This window comes from Peromyscus maniculatus, chromosome 7, assembly GCF_049852395.1.
Source record: "Peromyscus maniculatus bairdii isolate BWxNUB_F1_BW_parent chromosome 7, HU_Pman_BW_mat_3.1, whole genome shotgun sequence".
In the NCBI taxonomy this organism is placed as follows: domain Eukaryota; kingdom Metazoa; phylum Chordata; class Mammalia; order Rodentia; family Cricetidae; genus Peromyscus; species Peromyscus maniculatus.
Window position 1 is genome coordinate 50,617,363 of NC_134858.1, and position 19,073 is coordinate 50,636,435.

The following is a 19,073-nucleotide window of genomic DNA, read 5'->3' on the forward strand; positions in this document are numbered from 1 at the left end:
AGTGGGGTTTGAGGATGGTGGTGAACCACTATGTGTATGCTGAGAATTGAACCCGGGTCCTCTGAGAATATCAAGTGCTCTTAACCTTATTCAGCTCCATTTTATTACATTGTTACTTACTGTGTGCACATGTGGTGGCTGGCACTGGTGGGGATGCATGTGCCACAATGCACATGTGTCAGCCAAGCACAGAGTTGGTGCTCTCCTTCTACCATGTGGAGACTGGGTTCTGAACTCAAGTGGTCAGGCTTAGCAGTAGGAATCTGCTCATCTGCTGAGCCATCTCCAGGCTCCCTGTCCTTAATGACTGTCAATCTGACTTGAGTAGGAGAACATGTAAGCATGGTTTTGAGTTGCTTTTCTCCAATAGCTAGTGAAGCAGAACACTTATTCATACTTGTTTAGATTATATTTCATCTTCCGTGAACTGTTTATTTCATTAGCCCATTTACTGACTGGGTCATTTGTTTTCTTGTTTCTTTCCTTTCCTTTTCTTTTCTTTTTTTCTTTAAATGTTCCTTGTTTATTCTAGATATTAATCTTCTGTCAAATGTATAGTTGGCAAAGACTTTTCCCTCATTCTGGAAGCTGCTTTTTAATTTCATGTGACACCGTTTGTTGGCTGGGGACCTCATTTCTGAGTGACTAAAGTCCTATTCAGAAGGACCTTGCGAGCAGCAGTATTTCCCCACTTCTTTAACAGTGTAATAGCACTTCCAATCAATCAATCAATCAATCAATCAATCAATCTTATCAGCTTTGCCTCCTTTACTATATCTCTTATCTACCCATGATTATCCATTTGTACCATTAATTAGTCTTACTTAGTTCAGATTATAACCCCAATCTGTTTTCTCAAACCCACAGCATACATTATTGCCAGAATTATCTTTCTAAAACGTAAATCTGTTGCTGAGCATGGTAGCACATGACTTTATTCCCAGCACTCACAAGGCAGAGGCGAGCAGACCTCTGCGTGTTTGAGGCCAGCCTGGTCTACACTGAGACCTCTGGGATAGCCAGGACTAGAGGGACCCTACCTCAATACCAACCCCCCCCTCCAAAAAAAAAAAAGCAAACATGATATCTTCTCAAGGGTCTTTTTCACCTATAGGATAAACACTTATAAACATCTTACCGCAATCCTCCGCTTTTAGAATCAATTACTACCAGCCTCATTCATTCCTTCTCAAAACCTAAGCCTGTGCTGTCTATACCTACTCATGCCTCCTTCCCATTGTCTGTATGCTTCTACCTGGAAAACCTACTTATTTACAAAGCCTGGTTCAAAGTTCAGATACCTTCCCACTCAGGAAGCCTTTCAAAAATCTAATTCTCCCCACTCCTCCTCACCAGGCACAACAAGTGCTCCCTCCTCTAAGCCTATCCTTTACCACAGGTGCCCTGCACAAACTCTCATCAAATGCTGATCACATATTAAAAAAAAAAAAAAAAACTTAGGGGCCAGTGAGGTGGTTCAGCAGGTCATGGACGTTGCCATGCAAGCCCGGCAACCTGAGTTCAATCTCCCACCTACAGGTACAAGGAGAACTGGTTTTACAGAGTTGTCCTGTGACCTTCAACTTTGCACCATGACATGAGTGTCCACATACACACATCGTACAGGTACACAAACACACATACACACAGGTGTACATACACAGACACACACAGACATACACACAGATACACATACACACAGACACACACAGTTTAAAACAAGCTAACAACAAAAACCATGTGACAGAAACCACAATGAATTTTCAGGGGAAAAAAAAACAAAACACCACCACCAAAACCAAAACCACATGATTTTTAACCTCTTTGACAGACAATGCTCAAAGTTCTACTATGTGATACATCACTGATCACCAGCAAGTTACTGTCCCTAAACATCTCACTTTAAATAAAGTGGGGACAAGAAAGATGATTGTCAAATTTGTGAAGCCTCAGCTTAGTACCTGGTTTTCCGGAAGCATTCAATAAATGCTGCTGAAATAGCAAGTGTGGGAGGCCAGCTGGGAGACTGGCTCCCACATTTTTACCCCAGGGTACTCTTGAGGAGAGAGGGATAAGGGATATTAGATAGAAGGATAGAGGGGAGAGAAACAGATAGAAATACAGGATAGCCTCGGGAGGGATAGATCCTTACCCACCAGGCCCTCCTGTCTCTTCTGAAGGGTTATTTATAAGAATGCGAAGGGGTGGAGCAAAAGACCTCCCCCTGGCACAGCCAAGTGCAGACCCTTTCCAATCACCTGGTAACCATGCACATGGTCAAGCAATCCTCTAATGCAGCTCTGCTGGGTAAATACGCAAGATCAGATCTCACTAGGAAACCTCTGTGGGACTCCACAAGCAAATAAATGTTAAACCAGACAGCCAATGCAGGAAAATTATTTCAGAAAGTTGTTTCATGTAAAAATGGCTTAATTTGTTTCTCTATTTTAAATGGCATTTTGTTTATTTTATTAAGAATCACCTTATCACAAATTGGAAGAAACTGGTATAAAGAGGACAATGTTTCCATTTCTAAGATGACAGGGCTGGCACTTCATATTGTGCAAAGACCTTCCTATCTCACTCACACATTCATCCTGGTAAGTTTACATCCTGTAAACTAAGTAGTATCTTCAACAGTTATCTTAGGAAGTCATATATTTTGTATTTTATAATATTTGGTAGCTTTATAAGCTACTAAATAACCTTTCAACTCACCATCATTTTCTTTTGGCACTGAGAGGCACTGAAATCATTTGGTCTGTATCTTTTATGAGCACCTTCTTCGTTGTTGACAAGATATTCACCAATAGGGATGGTTCCTGTGCACCACTCAAGTACACCACTTCGCTGAGAGAGGGGAACCACCTGAGGTGAAATCAAATACTTTTGATTATAGAAAGACATTACAGAACCATTGATAACCATTCATCATCAGCAGTGCAAAGTGTTTTCCAGGATTTATTAACACCTGCCTACAGGGGACGAAGCTCCTGACACTCCTGGGAGGAAAGCATGAAATAAACCTAGGCTCAAAAATTAAGATCTTTCTAGCTTCTGCTTAGATTTAAGAGAAGCTACTCATCTCTCAGTACCCACAATTCTCTGAGAGGTCATTCATGTTAATAATACTCAACATTATCCGTGATTGATCCATAATTAATTTGTTCATTTAGTAGAGTATGAACTCTGCTTTCATTATGCTTTGTTTCTGAAACAGGGTCTCATTATGTAGTCTAGGATCCTTGAACTTGTGATGCTTCTGCCTCAGCATCTGGAGTAGCTGGGATTATAGGTATGCACCACTGCACCTGCTACTTTCCTTACATTTTTGTTAATTAGGACACACGGATGTGTGCAACACACACACACACAAACGTCCCGTTTATCCAGCTTGCATTTCAACCTTCATCTTGGTTGGTGTTATTTTCTTATTTCCTGAAGGAGGCATGTAGCTCCTTGTGCTCACAGGTAAGAACTAGGAAAACCTTTGTCTTTTCAAAGGGAGAGATGTACAAGCTGTTTTCTGCTCAGAAGACTAGGAGCAGAGATAGTTAAAAGCCTGGTAAACTCTGTGCTATCTATATGGCCATGCCACACCAGCTCCTCCAGACCCTTGAGCTTGTTTATCTCAGTTAACCTATAACATCACCCTCTCCCAGACCCTTACCATGAGCACTGTTAGTTTGGGCCTGCTTTCTCAGCTAATGTATAGACCTATTTTTACGTCACTTGTACTTTGTAAGAGTTTTGATACAGTCATGTCTTAAGCTTTATTGTACACATGGGATTGAATTAATTATCACTGGGAAACTTTTTCCAAATTGTGCTGTGCTTAAATATGCCTAAAATAAACTACTGAATGTCAGATTCTCAAAGTCTGACCAACACCAGCTACTGAGTCGTGCTGAACCGGACCTCCTTCTTGCCTCTTGCAGACTGAGTCTCTGCTGGCCTTAGTGTTTGTGGAGACCCCCACAATTTCCCCTGAAATACTGTTGCAGTGATAGTCCACTGGTAAATATATAACAGGGTCACAGGGAATGTACTATCTTTAATTTAGTGAAGTAACTATCCAAGGTGAACATTGCTTTATAGACTTACCAGGAAAGATGTTACTGGATTTTTCCAACACATTTGCATTTGTCTGACTTTTACATTTTGTCACTTTTGTGCTAAGTGTAGCACACTGTGGTTTTAGTCTGTATTTTTCAGATGACTAACAGAATATCCTGATAGGTTTACTAGCCACTCAATTTTTTTCTTATGAATTCTGTTCTTTCCTATTTTTTATATGACAATCTTTAAATTCCCTGTAGGAGTTGTTGATATATTCTACATGTAAATTTCTTGTGAATAAAACAATAATTTTGTGTTAAAGTATTACAATTCACTTTCTCTATGGATCCCATTTTTATGGTATCTTTAATTCTAAACATTTTTTTCTTTTACTATATTCAGATATGTAGAACTACTTTATGTTCTGTGTCCCAAGGAAGCCTTTAGTTCAGACTCAGCTCCTCATGCTTACAATGCATGCACTTTACCCACTGTGCTATCCCCCCAACCCCGCACAGGAAATCACTGTAAAACAAAATAAGGTGTCTAAGCTTTACTCTGCCTGACAGCAGCACCTTTAGCTGAGGCAGGAGGAGGGGTTATTTTGAAAGTAAGGATCGTTAACCAAGAGTTCTACTTTACATTTACTGAGTTTGAGATGCCTTAGCCCTCTATACAACTAACCTTATAGGAAGCAGTCCTTCCAGATTGTTATGTGCAGATGACAGGTCTATTTTTAAGAGACCAAATGAAGGACAAACAGGGAGTCGTTAAAAGCAGGTTAGATCTCCCAAGAGTACAGGGACCAGGGCTACTGAGCCACAATCCACATGTAAATTTTTCTAGTGGCTTGAACTGCTATGATACTCAGTAACCTAAGGACATCAACCCCAAACAAAAAGCTAACCTTTCAGCTGTCAACTGCATACTCTGAAAGCCTGGGACTTAGAACATAAAAACTTCTTTTATTCCCTTAGAGCGTCTGTTCTCTAAGGCAGGAAACAGTTAAGAGCTTTTTAACCCTCAGATCAAGCACAAGACTTAGACTGGAGGGTCTCCAAAAGTGTGGTCCCCAGCACCACTCGGCATCCAGGTAAAATGCAGTCTTGGGTTCCACTTCAGATCAACTGACAGAAATCCTGAGCATCTGTTTTAACAAACCTCCAAAAGCCAGGGACAGTGGTGGAATCTGTGATCCCAGGCACTGAGATCCTAGCACTGAGACAGGAAGATCAGGAGTTCAAGGTTATCCTTAGCTACATGGAGACCTGGTCTCAAACACATACAATAATGAGGTGGAGGGGGAGAGAAGGGGAGGCGGAGAGAGAAAAAAGGGAAGAAGGGAGCACATGTCTTGTAAGTGGTAAGGGCTACTGAAGCTTGAATACTAATAATCTGAACTACATTAAGAAAGTAGCTTTGGGGCTGGCGAGATGCTCAGCTGTTAAGAGCACTTGTTCTTGCAGAGGACCTGGGTTCAGTTCCCAGTGCCTACACAGCAGTTCAAGCTGTAACTCCAGTTTCAGGTAATCTGACCTCCAAGGGCACCATGCACAATGTGGTGCATAGACACATATGTGAGGAAAACACTCATACACATAAAATAAATCTTAAAAAAAAAAACAGCTTTCACAGACCCTTAACTTTTGTTTTTAGAATTAATTGACAATTAGTCTTTAAAACATCCGTGGGGCTGGTAAAGTAACTCAGCTGGAGGCACACACACTGGGCTTTTAGAAATGTATGCCTGAAAATGCTTTAACACTTATTCAGTTTTACTGATTTTCTCCACCTCCATCAGCACCCCACCCCAGTGCAAGATTGAACCCTGGGCTGCATACGCGCTAGGTAAGCACTCAATAAAACTTACAAAATGTTTTACTGAAATTTTATTGTCAAAAATTATTTTGAAATAAGCTGGTATTTTTCAATGCCATCCCATTTAAGATTTATCTGTTTTACTGCACATTTTATGTTTTCCTAATTATTTTATCCATTCCTATATTCATGTTGTTAAAACTAGTCTTAGGTAGTTTATTCATGTTACATACTCTTTTTTTTCCCTTCTTGTGCAGAGACCATGCTAATTTTCTCTGTATTGTTCCAATCTTAGCATTTGTGTTGCTGAAGTAAGTACAATATACATACCCTTTAACTGTTGTGAAGGGAACATTTTTCCACTGTACTTTTAAAAAAGACTGTTTAGGTTAGCTCCTAAAAAAATTTCTAGAGAAAACACGGCATCTACCCTTCTGAAAGTAAAAGAACCAAATAGGGAGACTGTCTGGAAAGAACAGATTCTTGACTAGGTGAATTAAATATTTCTTAGTTTATTCCTGTCCTCCTGGGAAAAGGAAAATGCAGCAGCAGTAAGTCCTATTACAGCAGTGACAGAGGATGGAGAAGGAATGAGACCTGGGAACAAAGCCAGAAAAGGAAAAACTACGGAATTTTGTCTCTTAGAAGAAGATAATTAACATCTAAATGTTTAACTATTAAAGTGTTGGCTTGCATTAATTAACTAATTAAGAGTTAATTAAAGAGCCAAGATCAGCTAATAGAATAACATGATTTGAAGATTTCTTAAGTAAACTGCGGAGGACATGGAAATGGGTCTGACTCCATTGACCATCCTCTAGCACAATCTACTGAGTTATAGTTTCATGTGTCCTCTCACCTATCAACCAACTCTTGGAAAGCTTCCCAATAGACTGACCGGAGTATGAATGAAACATGCATGTTCACTTTATCTGTTCAATGCAGAGCATCACTGTAGAGCACAAGCCCAGAAACAACCTAAATGGTACTGAGTAAGGACCTATAAAATACACCATGTACATACATACAAATGACAGCATAATCCTTATAGTACATTGCTTAATACAATAATGGGAGGCTATTTCAGTTGCCTATAGAAAATATCTAATGGCAAATAACCTTAAATGATACTAAAATGAAAATTAAAATTGTATTGTCCAGCCAGAGAGTGGCAGTCTATGGCTTCTAAGTGTTTCTCAAAGTCTAAAATATTCACTATTTGTTCCTTTCACAGAAATCATTTGCTCATCCTTGGTCCAAATAGTGCACTTTTCCTGGTGAAGCACCAGAATAGAAGCCAGTAAGTTACCTTGTATGTGCAGATAGTCAGTTTCCTCTTTCTAGTCTCAGTGTTCCTCTGCAGTAGTGTATTGCACATCTGGAACACCTGCTGCATGACAGCATCTTGCCTCAGGTCATCACGGCCCTTGAGAACAACAGACATAAACAGATACAGTTTATTGTAAGCACATACAGTTTATTATAAGCACACGGTCATCAGAACAGGCACTATAAGGCACTCAGAAATCAATCTGAGCTATGCTCCTCTTCAGAGTCTCTTGAATAATTAATGACTACTGTCATTCTTTCATTTAGAAAACACTATGAGAGTGGGAAGCAGACTAATACAAAAGACTAAGTCTCTCCTAACTGCTTGTCTAATAACTGAACTACTTCACCTGAAGGTACAATACAAAACACCCAGATAAAGTAATATTTCCTCTCTCTTCTGTCTTTAGCCAGACCCCAAAGGCACCTACGCAAGCAGTGCAAAGCAAGGGATGCTGTTACTTTCCAGTACAGTAGCAGGCGGCACACTATCAGGCCCAGTATGTTAAGCAAAGGCCTTAAATTTTTCCTAACTACTACCAAAAGCTGTTTTCACAAGCAAGCTTGTGGCGTGTGTACGCCTTGGTAACATTCTTTCTCTTGAATCAACTGCACAAGGGCCTGCTAAGTCCAATAGTGCAGACCTACAATCCCAGCTTCTTCAGAAGCTGAGGTGAGAGGGTCCCGAAGTCAAGCCCAGCCCAGTCAGCTTAGCAAGACCCATTTCAAATAAAACCTAAAAGAGAGCTGGGATGTATCTCCCAAGCAGAGAATTGCTGGGCATGAGCAAGGCCCTGGTTTTAATCCACAACAGCAGGAAAGAGACTTTCTCTAATAGTCTTTATATACAATAATAAAGCAGTTTAGTTCTAGCAAACTGTATGTCTACTTCACAAATGTTTCCTACCTACCAGAAAATTATTCATTATTCAGGATAAAGCCAGATCCAAAGAGACAAGTGAGGGAAGAAGAAAACATCGACTCAAGGTTTTCTTGACCTTGATGTCCTTAACCCTCAAAGGACTGTACCAGAAACAGGAAGTCTCACCTTGACGAGCTGTCTCCTTTCCTTGCCGTCAGAACCCACACAGTCTATTATTTTTGGTAAATTTAAACCTCCTGCTAAGCGAAATTCTGCTTTAAATGATTTTATAGTCACCAGATTTTCATACTCTCCTGTGGGATCAACCTAATAAATTATGAAAAATAATTATTATAGGTCAGATAAACAATGTTAATTTTCTTCAATGAACATTGAAGAAAAACAAACTATAAATAGTAAGCAGAAAAATAAATGAGAACATGCTGCTGACTAACATCTGGATCTCTAACTTACTTTGTTTAAAGTTAGAATAAATAACATTGATAGATTTTATTTCACTTGCTTATTTACTCTGTGTGTGTGAGTGTACATTGGGTAAGCATATATGTGTGTGCCACCATGTCAGTCCCAGGGTTGAGCTCCAGATTTTAAATCACATATAATTTAGTTTATTTTCTTAAATATATTTTAATAAAATTTCAGTATTTCAAGTCAATTAGAATAGTGCTGCTAAAGCTGGGTGGTGGTAGTGCACGCCTTTGATCCTAGCACTTGGGAGGCAGAAGTAGACAGATCTCTGTGAGCTGGAGGCTCCAAAGATACAGAGGGAAAAAAGAATAGTGTTGCTGAAAAACTACTGAAAAATTAGAACTTAGTTGCTATTTACATATGCTAAATCATCTAAGAAATTATTTAATTCACAAGAACATCAGGTAAATTTTGAAAAGCGAAGAAATATTCAGTTAAAAAACATAGCCTAAATCTGCTAACCCATATGATGCAGTAACAGGTCAAACTCAGTAGCAAAAGATACTAATTTTAATGTACAAACTAGAAGGAAAGATGTACCATGTACTTAACACATCAGTTTCTAAAATGGTAACCTTAACTGTTATGTACATCCTGCCCACATGGTACTTCTAGGAATAAAAGATCACCGTGAACAGCTAAATTTAATATGTACATACAGCAACTTAAAAGTACTGTAATACCTGTTATTTTACTAAATAATATAATACATCACAACCAATACTTCCACTGTATACCGAATTATTTAAAAACAAAACAACTACAGCAAACTGTGGGCAGTGGTGGTATACACCTGCAAACCCCAAGAGACTCAGGTACAGTTCAGCTGAAGTGCTTGGCTAACATGGGCACCATACCCACACACAGGCATGCATGCACACACTTAAAAAGAATAGCAAAATAAAGTGAAACAAACGAATGGGCCACAGGCCTACAGTCTCACACACTAAGGAAGCTGAGACTGGAGGATTGCCAAATTCCAGGCTTGCTTAAATTACAGAGCAGGTCCAAGGTCAACTCAGTGAGACCCCGTCACAAAATTAAAAGTATAAAAAGACTTGCCCAGCATATACTAAAATAACAGTGAAACAATGGGAATTCTCAGAAGCTTGTGCCGACTTCAAGGCTCAGGCAAAGGAAATCTAATACAATCTAAGTGGAAACACATGAAACTGCAATAATCAGCCATTTAGACTACATAAAAAGGTCTACAAATAATTTAATTTACTAATGTGTAATTTAGTCTTATTAAAAAACCAAGAGTTAATGGTAAATTACCTTAATTTCCATAGTGGGAACAACAACATCATCTAAATTCTTCAGTTTGGTGATTGGCTGGTTTGCTGGAATATTGATGCCTTCTACATTTAAAAATGAAGAGATTTTAGTGATAACAGTAAACTAAGGAATATCACTGAAAGTCAAGCTGTAACAGCAGCAGCAACAACACTTTCAAACATACTTCTCTGATTCCTCCACTGAGAGGCATCCAGGTTTGCCAGTATAATGTAGGCATCACAGAGCGCCTCCATGTCCTTCACCATCTTACACCTCTTACTTCTGATGGTATGTACTATTTTGGTTGCAGCCTCTGTTCGGTCCTATCATCACCAACAACAAGGAACAAAGAAAGACAGAACAAGGACCACTAAACATTTAAGCTTCTTGGAGAACATAAAAGAAAATTTGTATCTAGACAATGGAAGGACTACAAACCACCTATACAGGAAATGAAATGCACACATAAAAAATTCAAGGTTAATGATTGGGTACTTTTGAAAAAAATCTATTTTTCTGAGGCTAGAGAGATGGTTTGGTGTTAAGAGCACTTGCTGCTCTTTCAGAGGACCCAGGTTCAGTTCCTAGCATGCATGTGGCAATTCTAAGTCCAGGGAATCTAAAAACCTCTTCTGGCCTCTGTGGGCACCAGACATACACATGCAAACACTCACATATATTAAAGATAAAAAATGTATTTTAAAATCTCTTTTTCTTTGTCCATTGCTACAAGAAAACAAAACCAAATCCAAGTATTTATGCTCTGAAAAATGTTCAGGAATTGTTAATCAATTTTGAGAGGCATCATCATAATAAAGGATTTAGAATCTAAATACTACCAGCAACACATATTCCTAAAATCTCTGAGAATTAAGAAAGGAATATTCTGAGAAAGAATGATCATCATAACACAAAGGGTACTTGTATTTAATCCGAATACCTCATCAAGCTGGGAGCTTTCTTTAGGTGCATTTTTGGTTATTCTACTCCTTCTTGCTGCCTCTGGTTTGCTCAAAAGCTCATCTTTGTTTGCATTTGCTAAGGCCAATATAATGAAGAGAGTATGATGGGGGTGATCCATTGAAATCCTAGAGATCAGCTATCAGAAAATTAATAACCGTTAGTTTCATACAAATAGAAAAAAATTAAAATATACATTGTTCATTGTGCTTCAAATCTAAATTCAAGTTAATGTCATTATTATGCAGTAAGTAGTGTATGCGTATGTCTGTGTGAAAGAGAACTAGAGAGGAACATCAGAAATAAGAGACAAATTTATCTGGAATAAAAGAAAACCATTTTATGTTCTGATTTCTCATTTTTCTCTATATGGTATTTAGTAATATTAAAGAAAGGGAATTATTACATTTTGACTTCAGGTCTACTTACATTATTGAGAACTTCATGAAATCCTAGGCCTCCCATCATTTTGGTCCCCATTCTAGCAGCCAATTGATACATGAGAGGCAAAAATTTATGTGATGAAATCTTCATTCCATCTCTCTGCCATTAAAAAATGCAAAATTAAGAAATGTGTAATATAACCTCACATCTAAGCCAAAATGATGATACTAAAATAATGTTCCTCTACTAACACAACCTAGTGGCTGTCAAAACTTCACTAACTACACAATTTCTCTTGTCTCTTGGCCTGTCTGAAAGTCTTTCTAATGGAAAGCCTAGGAAGCTTTGATTTAGTGATAATAAAAAATATTTAGTCCTAAATTAAGTTGTATCCAGAGGTAATGATGTAAGGTAACCACCGCATACATTCTAGTGACTCTGAGAAAGACAAATGTGGACCTGAGTCCTACTATGGTCTCCATTCCCAAGATGTCAGTGAATAACAAAATGCAAGTTCTCTACATGCCAGAAATGACGAAGTTTAATACATATAGTAGAAGAGACCCGTTCTGCTAACGCTGAGTCTTACCATTCTTTTCATTCCAGAAAAACATTTTACCTTTAACCTTCAAACTAAACAAGAATATATATTTATACGCCTTCAATCCCAGCACTTGGGAGGCAGAGCCAGGAGGATCTCTGTGAGTTTGAGGCCAGCCTGGGCTACCAAGTGAGTTCCAGGAAAGGTGCAAAGCTACACAGAGAAACCCTGTCTCGAAAAACCAAAAAAAAAAAAAAAAAAAAAAAAGGGGGAAAAAAAAAAAGAATATGTATTTATTTCATGACCATATCTTAAGATTTTTTTTAAAAAAATTAGAAAGTTATGAACTTTTTTATATGTAAAAGCATTCTACTGGGAAAAAAAAATCCCTCAAAAGCATAAAGGAAAACTCTTGCTTAGGATCACATTATCTTTAATTGCCTTTTCTATTCCCCAGTCTAGCATTCCCTTCTAGGCACTCACTCCCATATGGTATCTGCAAAGATAAAATACCAGCATAAATTCTCTCGCCTCCACACAAGCCTGCATCATTTAGCGCTTATACTTATTCATGAAGCACCAAATCCATTGTTAGGGGTACACAGGGATGTACAAAACCAGACACTGAAGGAGCTTATGCCTCAGTTTTTAATGCAGATGCTCAAATGCTAGGTTGGGTAAGACTTACCTTCATCATGCCATTGACTTCAGAAACTCCAGAATTCTCAAGCCAGAGGGAGCAAAGTCGGAATACCCACATGTCATGTTCTTCTCCACTTAGCAAGCAGCTGATGTAGTTCTCAACTGCTTTACACAGGAAGCGTTTACGATCCTCTTTCAGGGCATGGAGAGCACATTCATCCAGCTCCAGTTCTCTCTGAACCTTTACTGTGTATCTTGTATTTGATAAATTCAAACATAAAAGTCACAAAGCTTTACGTAACTATAAAATCATACATGATATATAGCATAAATGAAAAATAAGGTGTTTACTTCAAGAAAGAAAAAAGACAAAATTCAATGGATAATAAAAGGGACTAAATATTGTCACAACTGCAACTAATAGAACTTCTACACACCCAAGGACAGAGCAGACTCTATAGTTAATTCTCTGCTTGCTCCAAACATAGAAAAATCCAATGCAGACTCAAAGGAACGTGGCAATACCCAAACAGTCAAGTTTTCTATACTTAATTTTGGTACCTAGGAAAACCAAACAACTAACATCCAGGTATTCTGCCAAGAGCTAAACCAAGACATCAGCTCTTCATAGAAGAACATCTTTCAGTGTACTGAAGACTGACCGATGTTGTAATTAACAACTGAAGGACTGAAAAAGCCTGTTTAAAAAAAAAAGCCAGTTGAAGTGTTCTGAACTATAATTCAGATGACAGGTTCAAGTCAAATTTTCATGTAAACTCTCCTTTAGCTGAACATAAAACCACCACTTCTAGACATAAAGTTACCTGCTAGTCTGAATTTTATGTTCCCTTAGAAGGCCTACTTCTTCTTTGGCTCTTCTTAAGAGAGCCTGCTTGTTTTCAAATTCTGATGACTTCATGTAGTTCTCAATTCTCTGGTATTGAGTATCAGAAAACCGTGCTAATGAGAGAAATGCCTTCATCTGTCCATTTCTGAGCTCGCTGCTTTGGCCATCAAAACTTCCGGCAACTTTCACTGCCTTCAACAACATAGATCATATTTACAAGTGTTAAACATAGTTAAAGAATCACTTGGATCAAGATAATCCACTCATGTATATATAAATTCAAAACTTGATGGCATGGAACCCTTATCAGCTAACAGTAGCAATGAACTGTGCAGAAATGAAGGGTTCTTTAGTATCCATGACAATGACATCTTACTTTTCATGTTAAGCTTAGTGAGTGAAATGACTACTTCCCAAATTAGTGACAATGAAGGACAAAAGGGGAGAGATGGTAAGGTCAATAGGGACTAGAGGAGTGAAATCCTAACCCTTACTATGGGTAGTTGGACTACACACAAATAGCAATGATGGATTGTATGTTCTCTAATAGGGTATTTGTAGAATAAATACAGAATAACCAGAATAACTCTTGAAAGAGTAGCTAGGGGTGGATCTAAAGAGTAGATGGAAGATATACATGCATTCAGTTATTCCTTCTTTTGCAGCACTCTGCTTCATTCTGTTCTAAGGATTACACAGAGCCCCAGCAGGAGCTGAAGCAATGAAACCACACTTTCATTTGCTTTTGAGATATATGTAGTCTTCATAAAAGGATCAAGTGGATTTATGCTAAACAACAATCTTTAGAGCTGCACCAACAACCTACCTTTTCTAGGTAGGTCTGCATGATGACTGCAGGATTTTCTAAGCAAGTTTCTGCCAGCCAGTTGCCACAAACCCTCAGACACTCTGAGTATATGACTTTTAGACCAGCATCATTCTGTATGGAAAAGCAAAAATCTTAAGATTCCTTTTCAAGATTACAAAATGTCTTCCACGTAGGTAGAAAAGCAATCAGAAATATTTTTCTTAATGTTTTTACCATATAACTATTTAAATAGTTGTAAGGATGCAAGTTCATGAAATAACCACCCTGAACTAATATATCTATCCATCCATCTGTCCATCATCATCATCATCATCATCATCATCATCATCATCACTGGAACAACTCACATTTACTGAGTACTTAAAAATGCAGGAACCTTCCAACAGTTTTATGCATATTAACTCATAATTTTCACAGGAATCCTATGAAGTAGGTATATATCATTGTTTCCTACTTTGTCAATGCAAAAACTGAAGTATAAAAACAGCCCATACTTTAGGGCCTGTACTATTATGGACTATTTAAGCAAGTTATACTGGAACCCAGTGCTTTGTTGTAATAATTCAATGTCCCTGCACTGTCCACTGAATGTGGTATTTTCAGAGCACTTAGAATGAAAAATTGTTCTAACTTGTTTTTTGCTTTTCTTCTCCAGACTTATCTAATTCCATTTTTGTTCTTGCTTCTTCAAAGTCATAGTATATATTTCAATTTATTTCCTACATATTATTCTTGACTTCTATAGAAAATAGAAAGACTTAGCACTGGGGTAAATTAAATGAATATACAAGATAGATGGACAGATTTATTTTAAATAAAAATTTCCAAGTTTCATATCTGACATTAATTTTCAAAATTCCTTTTCATAGTATATTGTTCATGGGTCAGTAATTTCAAAACCTTAATCTTTGGGGTTGGTATGTAAAATGAAAAAAAAATTAAATAAAGAAAAAAATGGAAAAACAAAACAAAACCTTAATCATTACAGACATCCTGAAGCACAGAAATGCTCTTCAGTAACATCAAAACACTAAACCAGCCAACTAAACCAACACACCTCTTTAAAGCCGGAGTCCAACTTCTTGATCATCTGCTTGAGAATATTCAGGGCAAGACTCTGCTCCTTTTTTGCCCAGAACACTTGTGCTTCTTCCAAATGCCACTCAGAGATGCCACAAACAGCTGAATTATATTGCTTAATTTTAAATATTGCTCTTTCAGGGAGCTGCAATGAAAATGGCATATGGAAATAAATACTATTACCACTAAGATTAAAAACCAAAGCAGCAATTACCATTCACAAAGAACTTCACTATTTGTCAGGAACTATCTTAATTGGCTTCCTGTTTATTTACCAAACTGGAGACCAGAAAACCTCACCATGCATGGCTCATGTGTGTATAACTATGTAAAACTATTGTTTTATTATCTGTACTTTATAGCAGATTGGGTATCTTCTCATTTTATAAACAGGAAATTGGAGTTGAGAAAAGGTAATTGCCTTGCCAATGTTAAATTCAGGTTTTTGTCTAATTCCAATATGGAAGTTTTGTTTTGGTTTTCCCTGCAATACTGGGGGTTTGATCCCACAGCCTTACTCATGCTAGGCAAACAAACACGGTATCACAGAACTACACTCCCAGCCCTTTTTTATGCATTTAAGACAGGTCCCACTAGGTTGTTCAAGTTGACCTTGAACTCATTCTCTTGCCCAAGTAGGCTCTAAACTTTTGATCCTCTTACCTCAACCTTTAAAATAACAGGATTATAGGTCTACACACAAGCCTGGTTCAACATGAAATCTTAAATAACTTTATAAACAGTAGTGATTTCTAGTGTTCAATGACATTCTTCTTCACATTATTATACTTTCTGGAATCTGAGTAATAAAAAAGCCCAAGAAGTGAGATGACATAATTTTACAAGCTTTTTACCTGGGTGTTCTTGAAGGTTCGGGCCAGAATAGAGAACTCTACAAGGTGTTTGGTGAGAATGTCCGTAGAGCATCCTCCTTGGGAGTTCTCCATTTCCTTTTGTACCAGAATCTCCAAAATGACTGTGCGTAGAGCCATGAGAGGCTCCTGAAAACTAAAGTCACTGTCCTTCAGAAGCTGGGAGTGTTTCTGCCACTTCAAATACACTTCAGAGCGATCTCTATCTGTGACTGACCTAAAAGTCAAGTCACATTAACTTAGGTGAGCAAATGAAATGAAAAAAGTTCTCAGGTCTTGAAACTTAAGACACTGTATATTATACAAGGAACTCTTGTAGTAGCAAGATTAGAACTTATAAATAACCCTAAATATTTAGAACATGAAAAAATACTATGTAATTAGAGGTCAACAGAAAGGTAACAGATAATGGGTACTTTAAAACATTTTCTTAAAAGGCAGCCTTTCCAAAAAGATTTTGTTCTGAAGTGAGAATGCTGTAATCAGACATATGATAAAAACATGACTACTCCTCTAGTCCCCCTTGCAGCAAAGAAGGACACCTCTACAAGGAAATCAACTAACTTCATTAATTACCTACAAATGATACTATGTATAGCTGTCAAAAAAAATCAGTGCACTGAAGCAACAGCTGGCATTTAAAGATTCCATCTACTAACATCATTAAAAATGCAGAATATGCCAGGCCATGGTGGATCACATCTTTAATCCAAGCACTTGGGAGGCAGAGGGAGGCAGATCCTTGTGAGTTTGAGGCTAGCCTTGGCTATAGAGTGAGTTCCAGGAAAGGCTCCAAAGCTTCACAGAAACCCTGTCTCAAAAAACCAAAACCCACCCCCCAAAAATAGAAAATGCAGAATATACTGTTCATTTATATGAATACATTGCCTTTTACATGCATAAAATAAGAAATACTATCTTATCTTTCAATACGTGTTGAGAGAGAGAGAAAAAAAAAAGATCCAGGGAAACTAAGAAACAATAATGCATGTTCATAAAAACCAAACTTCTATTTCCTCCACAAATGACTTCAGAGCAACAGATCTAAAATATTTTAAGCATAGGAACCTTTATATACTCTTAAAATGAATGAAGATTTGAAGATCTTTCAATTTCAATTCTTAGGTTATACCTACGAACATTACATTTCTCAACTGAGAAAAATCTAAAATGTGTTTACTATATATACTACTTTATAATAAATCTTTCCCTTTCCTCCTGCTGTGTGTGATCAACACAATCCAGGCCAACACGGAAGCAGCTAATAATGAGCTGGAACCTTTGAAAACAATGAACCAAAATAAACTTTTCCTCACTTAACAAAACAAATAATCATGCCCACCATATGTTAGTACTAGTAATACAATGCACTTCAGGATTATCAAAACCCATGAACCACATACCTTGAGAAAAGCTCCCCAGTGTTTTCCAGCTCTCCAAGTGCCTGCAGTCTACTAAGTGTGGGATACAGCGAGTACACAGATTCAAGACTGCCCTTACACAACTCTTCGACTTCTTTCACTCTAGGGGTAAGAGAGAGAAGAGTCTGAAACTACCAAGTTTTTAGGCAAAGAAGTTCAATTCAAACTTAACAAATACTGCTGCTGACCTAAGACTGATACACACAAACAATAGTGATGATGAAATAGCAGCGTGACTAGCATTAGCCTTAGGGTCATACAGTCCTAAATTGAAAGCCCAGTTCTGCCATGTCTATTGGTCCTTGAATCTGCTACTGAATTTTGCCACAGCTATTGTTTTTCGCCTCTGAAGTTACTTTAAAGAACACATATAGAAAGAGCCTGACAAAGTGTCTAGCATACACTTTATTTATTTTTAATTAATTAATTTATTTTACATCCTAACCAGTTTCCCCTCCCTCCTCTCCTCCTAGTCCAACCCTCCACCCCTTCCTCTGCCCCCAACCCCAATCCACTCCTCCGTTTCTGTTCAGGAAAGGGCAGGCCTCCCATGGAGTATCAACAAAACATAGCCTATCAAGTTATAATAAGACTAAGCACCTCCTCTTGTATTAAAGCTGAGCAAGGCAACCCAGTATGAGAAGTAGGGTCCCAAAAGCCAGCAAAGAGTCAGAGACAGGTTGTGCTCCCCCTGTTAGGAGTTCCACAAGAGGACCAAGCTACACAATTGTCCCAGGCTAGGTCAGTCCCCATGCAGGCCTCCTGATTGTTGATTCAGACTCTGTAGTTCCTAATACAATCAGTTTAAAGGTAGCAAGTATTATTTCTGTCATACATATATAGGACTTATGATGTCAGTGGCTAATGTTAAAAAATTCATGTTTAACTTGTTATAGCTACTTGGGACATCATGTATCATCTCATGTGTGCCTCAAAGCAACCTATAAGTACTACTAATCATCATTTTATAAAGTAGAGTTATAATGGTAAGAGAGTGAAGCCATGAACCTAGAATGGACAAAAATGAAAACTCCTAGGATACTTGTACAGGAAGAGAACACTATCATGATTTTCCTGAAGGTTCAGAGTGAAGAACTCACATAAAGTCCTAGAAAAAAAGCTTCCTTGAGAGAGCGAGAATGGCAAGGAAACACCTGATCACAGAACCACATCTTCATCCCTTCATCGCTCAAATACTCACATTGAAACTACTCACATTGTGAGGACAGCAGCCACAGCATTAAATGTAAAAATAATCTTGTCTTTTTATAATACCTGGCGTATCTGAGACTTTCATAAAATGTGGAGAATTCTCTGTTTCTTAGAGACTGCAGAGCATTATACAATGATTCATGGTAACTGGCTCCTTCTAGTTCTTGGCTGTGACATTAAAAAAACAAATTTAAAAACAGAACATCTTAACATATACATGTATAAGTAACTAAACAAAAGAACAAAATTGAAAACTAAGATTTCTTATAAAAATTTGCAGAAATTAAAAAAAAAAAAGCTTGGTGTGTTGGTACATGCCTTTAATTGGGAGGCAGAGGCAGGGTGATCTCTGTGAGTTCAAGGCCAGTCTAGTGTACACATGGTGTGCACACATAGTATTCCAGACCTGCCAGGTTATATAGTGAAATCCTGCCTCAAATAAGATGAAAT

At 37.9% G+C, this 19,073-nt stretch overlaps 1 protein-coding gene and 1 non-coding gene across 4 annotated transcripts in view; both read right to left on the reverse strand.

Moving 5' to 3' along the window:
• Atm (ATM serine/threonine kinase) overlaps nt 1–19,073 on the reverse strand; it is a 115,985-nt gene that overhangs the window by 11,634 nt on the left and 85,278 nt on the right. For 2 of the 3 annotated variants that reach the window (XM_042280942.2, XM_042280946.2), the window contains exons 44-57: nt 18,687–18,791; nt 17,394–17,513; nt 15,973–16,207; nt 15,096–15,263; nt 14,036–14,149; nt 13,187–13,401; nt 12,409–12,616; nt 11,225–11,338; nt 10,776–10,934; nt 10,020–10,158; nt 9,836–9,918; nt 8,255–8,395; nt 7,187–7,303; nt 2,719–2,868 (exon numbers count right to left, since the gene is read on the reverse strand). In XM_042280942.2, coding sequence (XP_042136876.2) covers nt 2,719–2,868; nt 7,187–7,303; nt 8,255–8,395; nt 9,836–9,918; nt 10,020–10,158; nt 10,776–10,934; nt 11,225–11,338; nt 12,409–12,616; nt 13,187–13,401; nt 14,036–14,149; nt 15,096–15,263; nt 15,973–16,207; nt 17,394–17,513; nt 18,687–18,791 — 2,068 coding nt within the window. Of the gene's footprint in view, nt 1–2,718; nt 2,869–7,186; nt 7,304–8,254; nt 8,396–9,835; nt 9,919–10,019; nt 10,159–10,775; nt 10,935–11,224; nt 11,339–12,408; nt 12,617–13,186; nt 13,402–14,035; nt 14,150–15,095; nt 15,264–15,972; nt 16,208–17,391; nt 17,514–18,627; nt 18,792–19,073 lie in introns of those variants that run through there. The other variant, XM_076576281.1, reaches the window with a different exon arrangement.
• On the reverse strand, nt 6,089–6,196 carry LOC121831205 (U6 spliceosomal RNA). Its single transcript, XR_006074585.1, has one exon. It is a non-coding gene; the product is annotated as a U6 spliceosomal RNA (small nuclear RNA).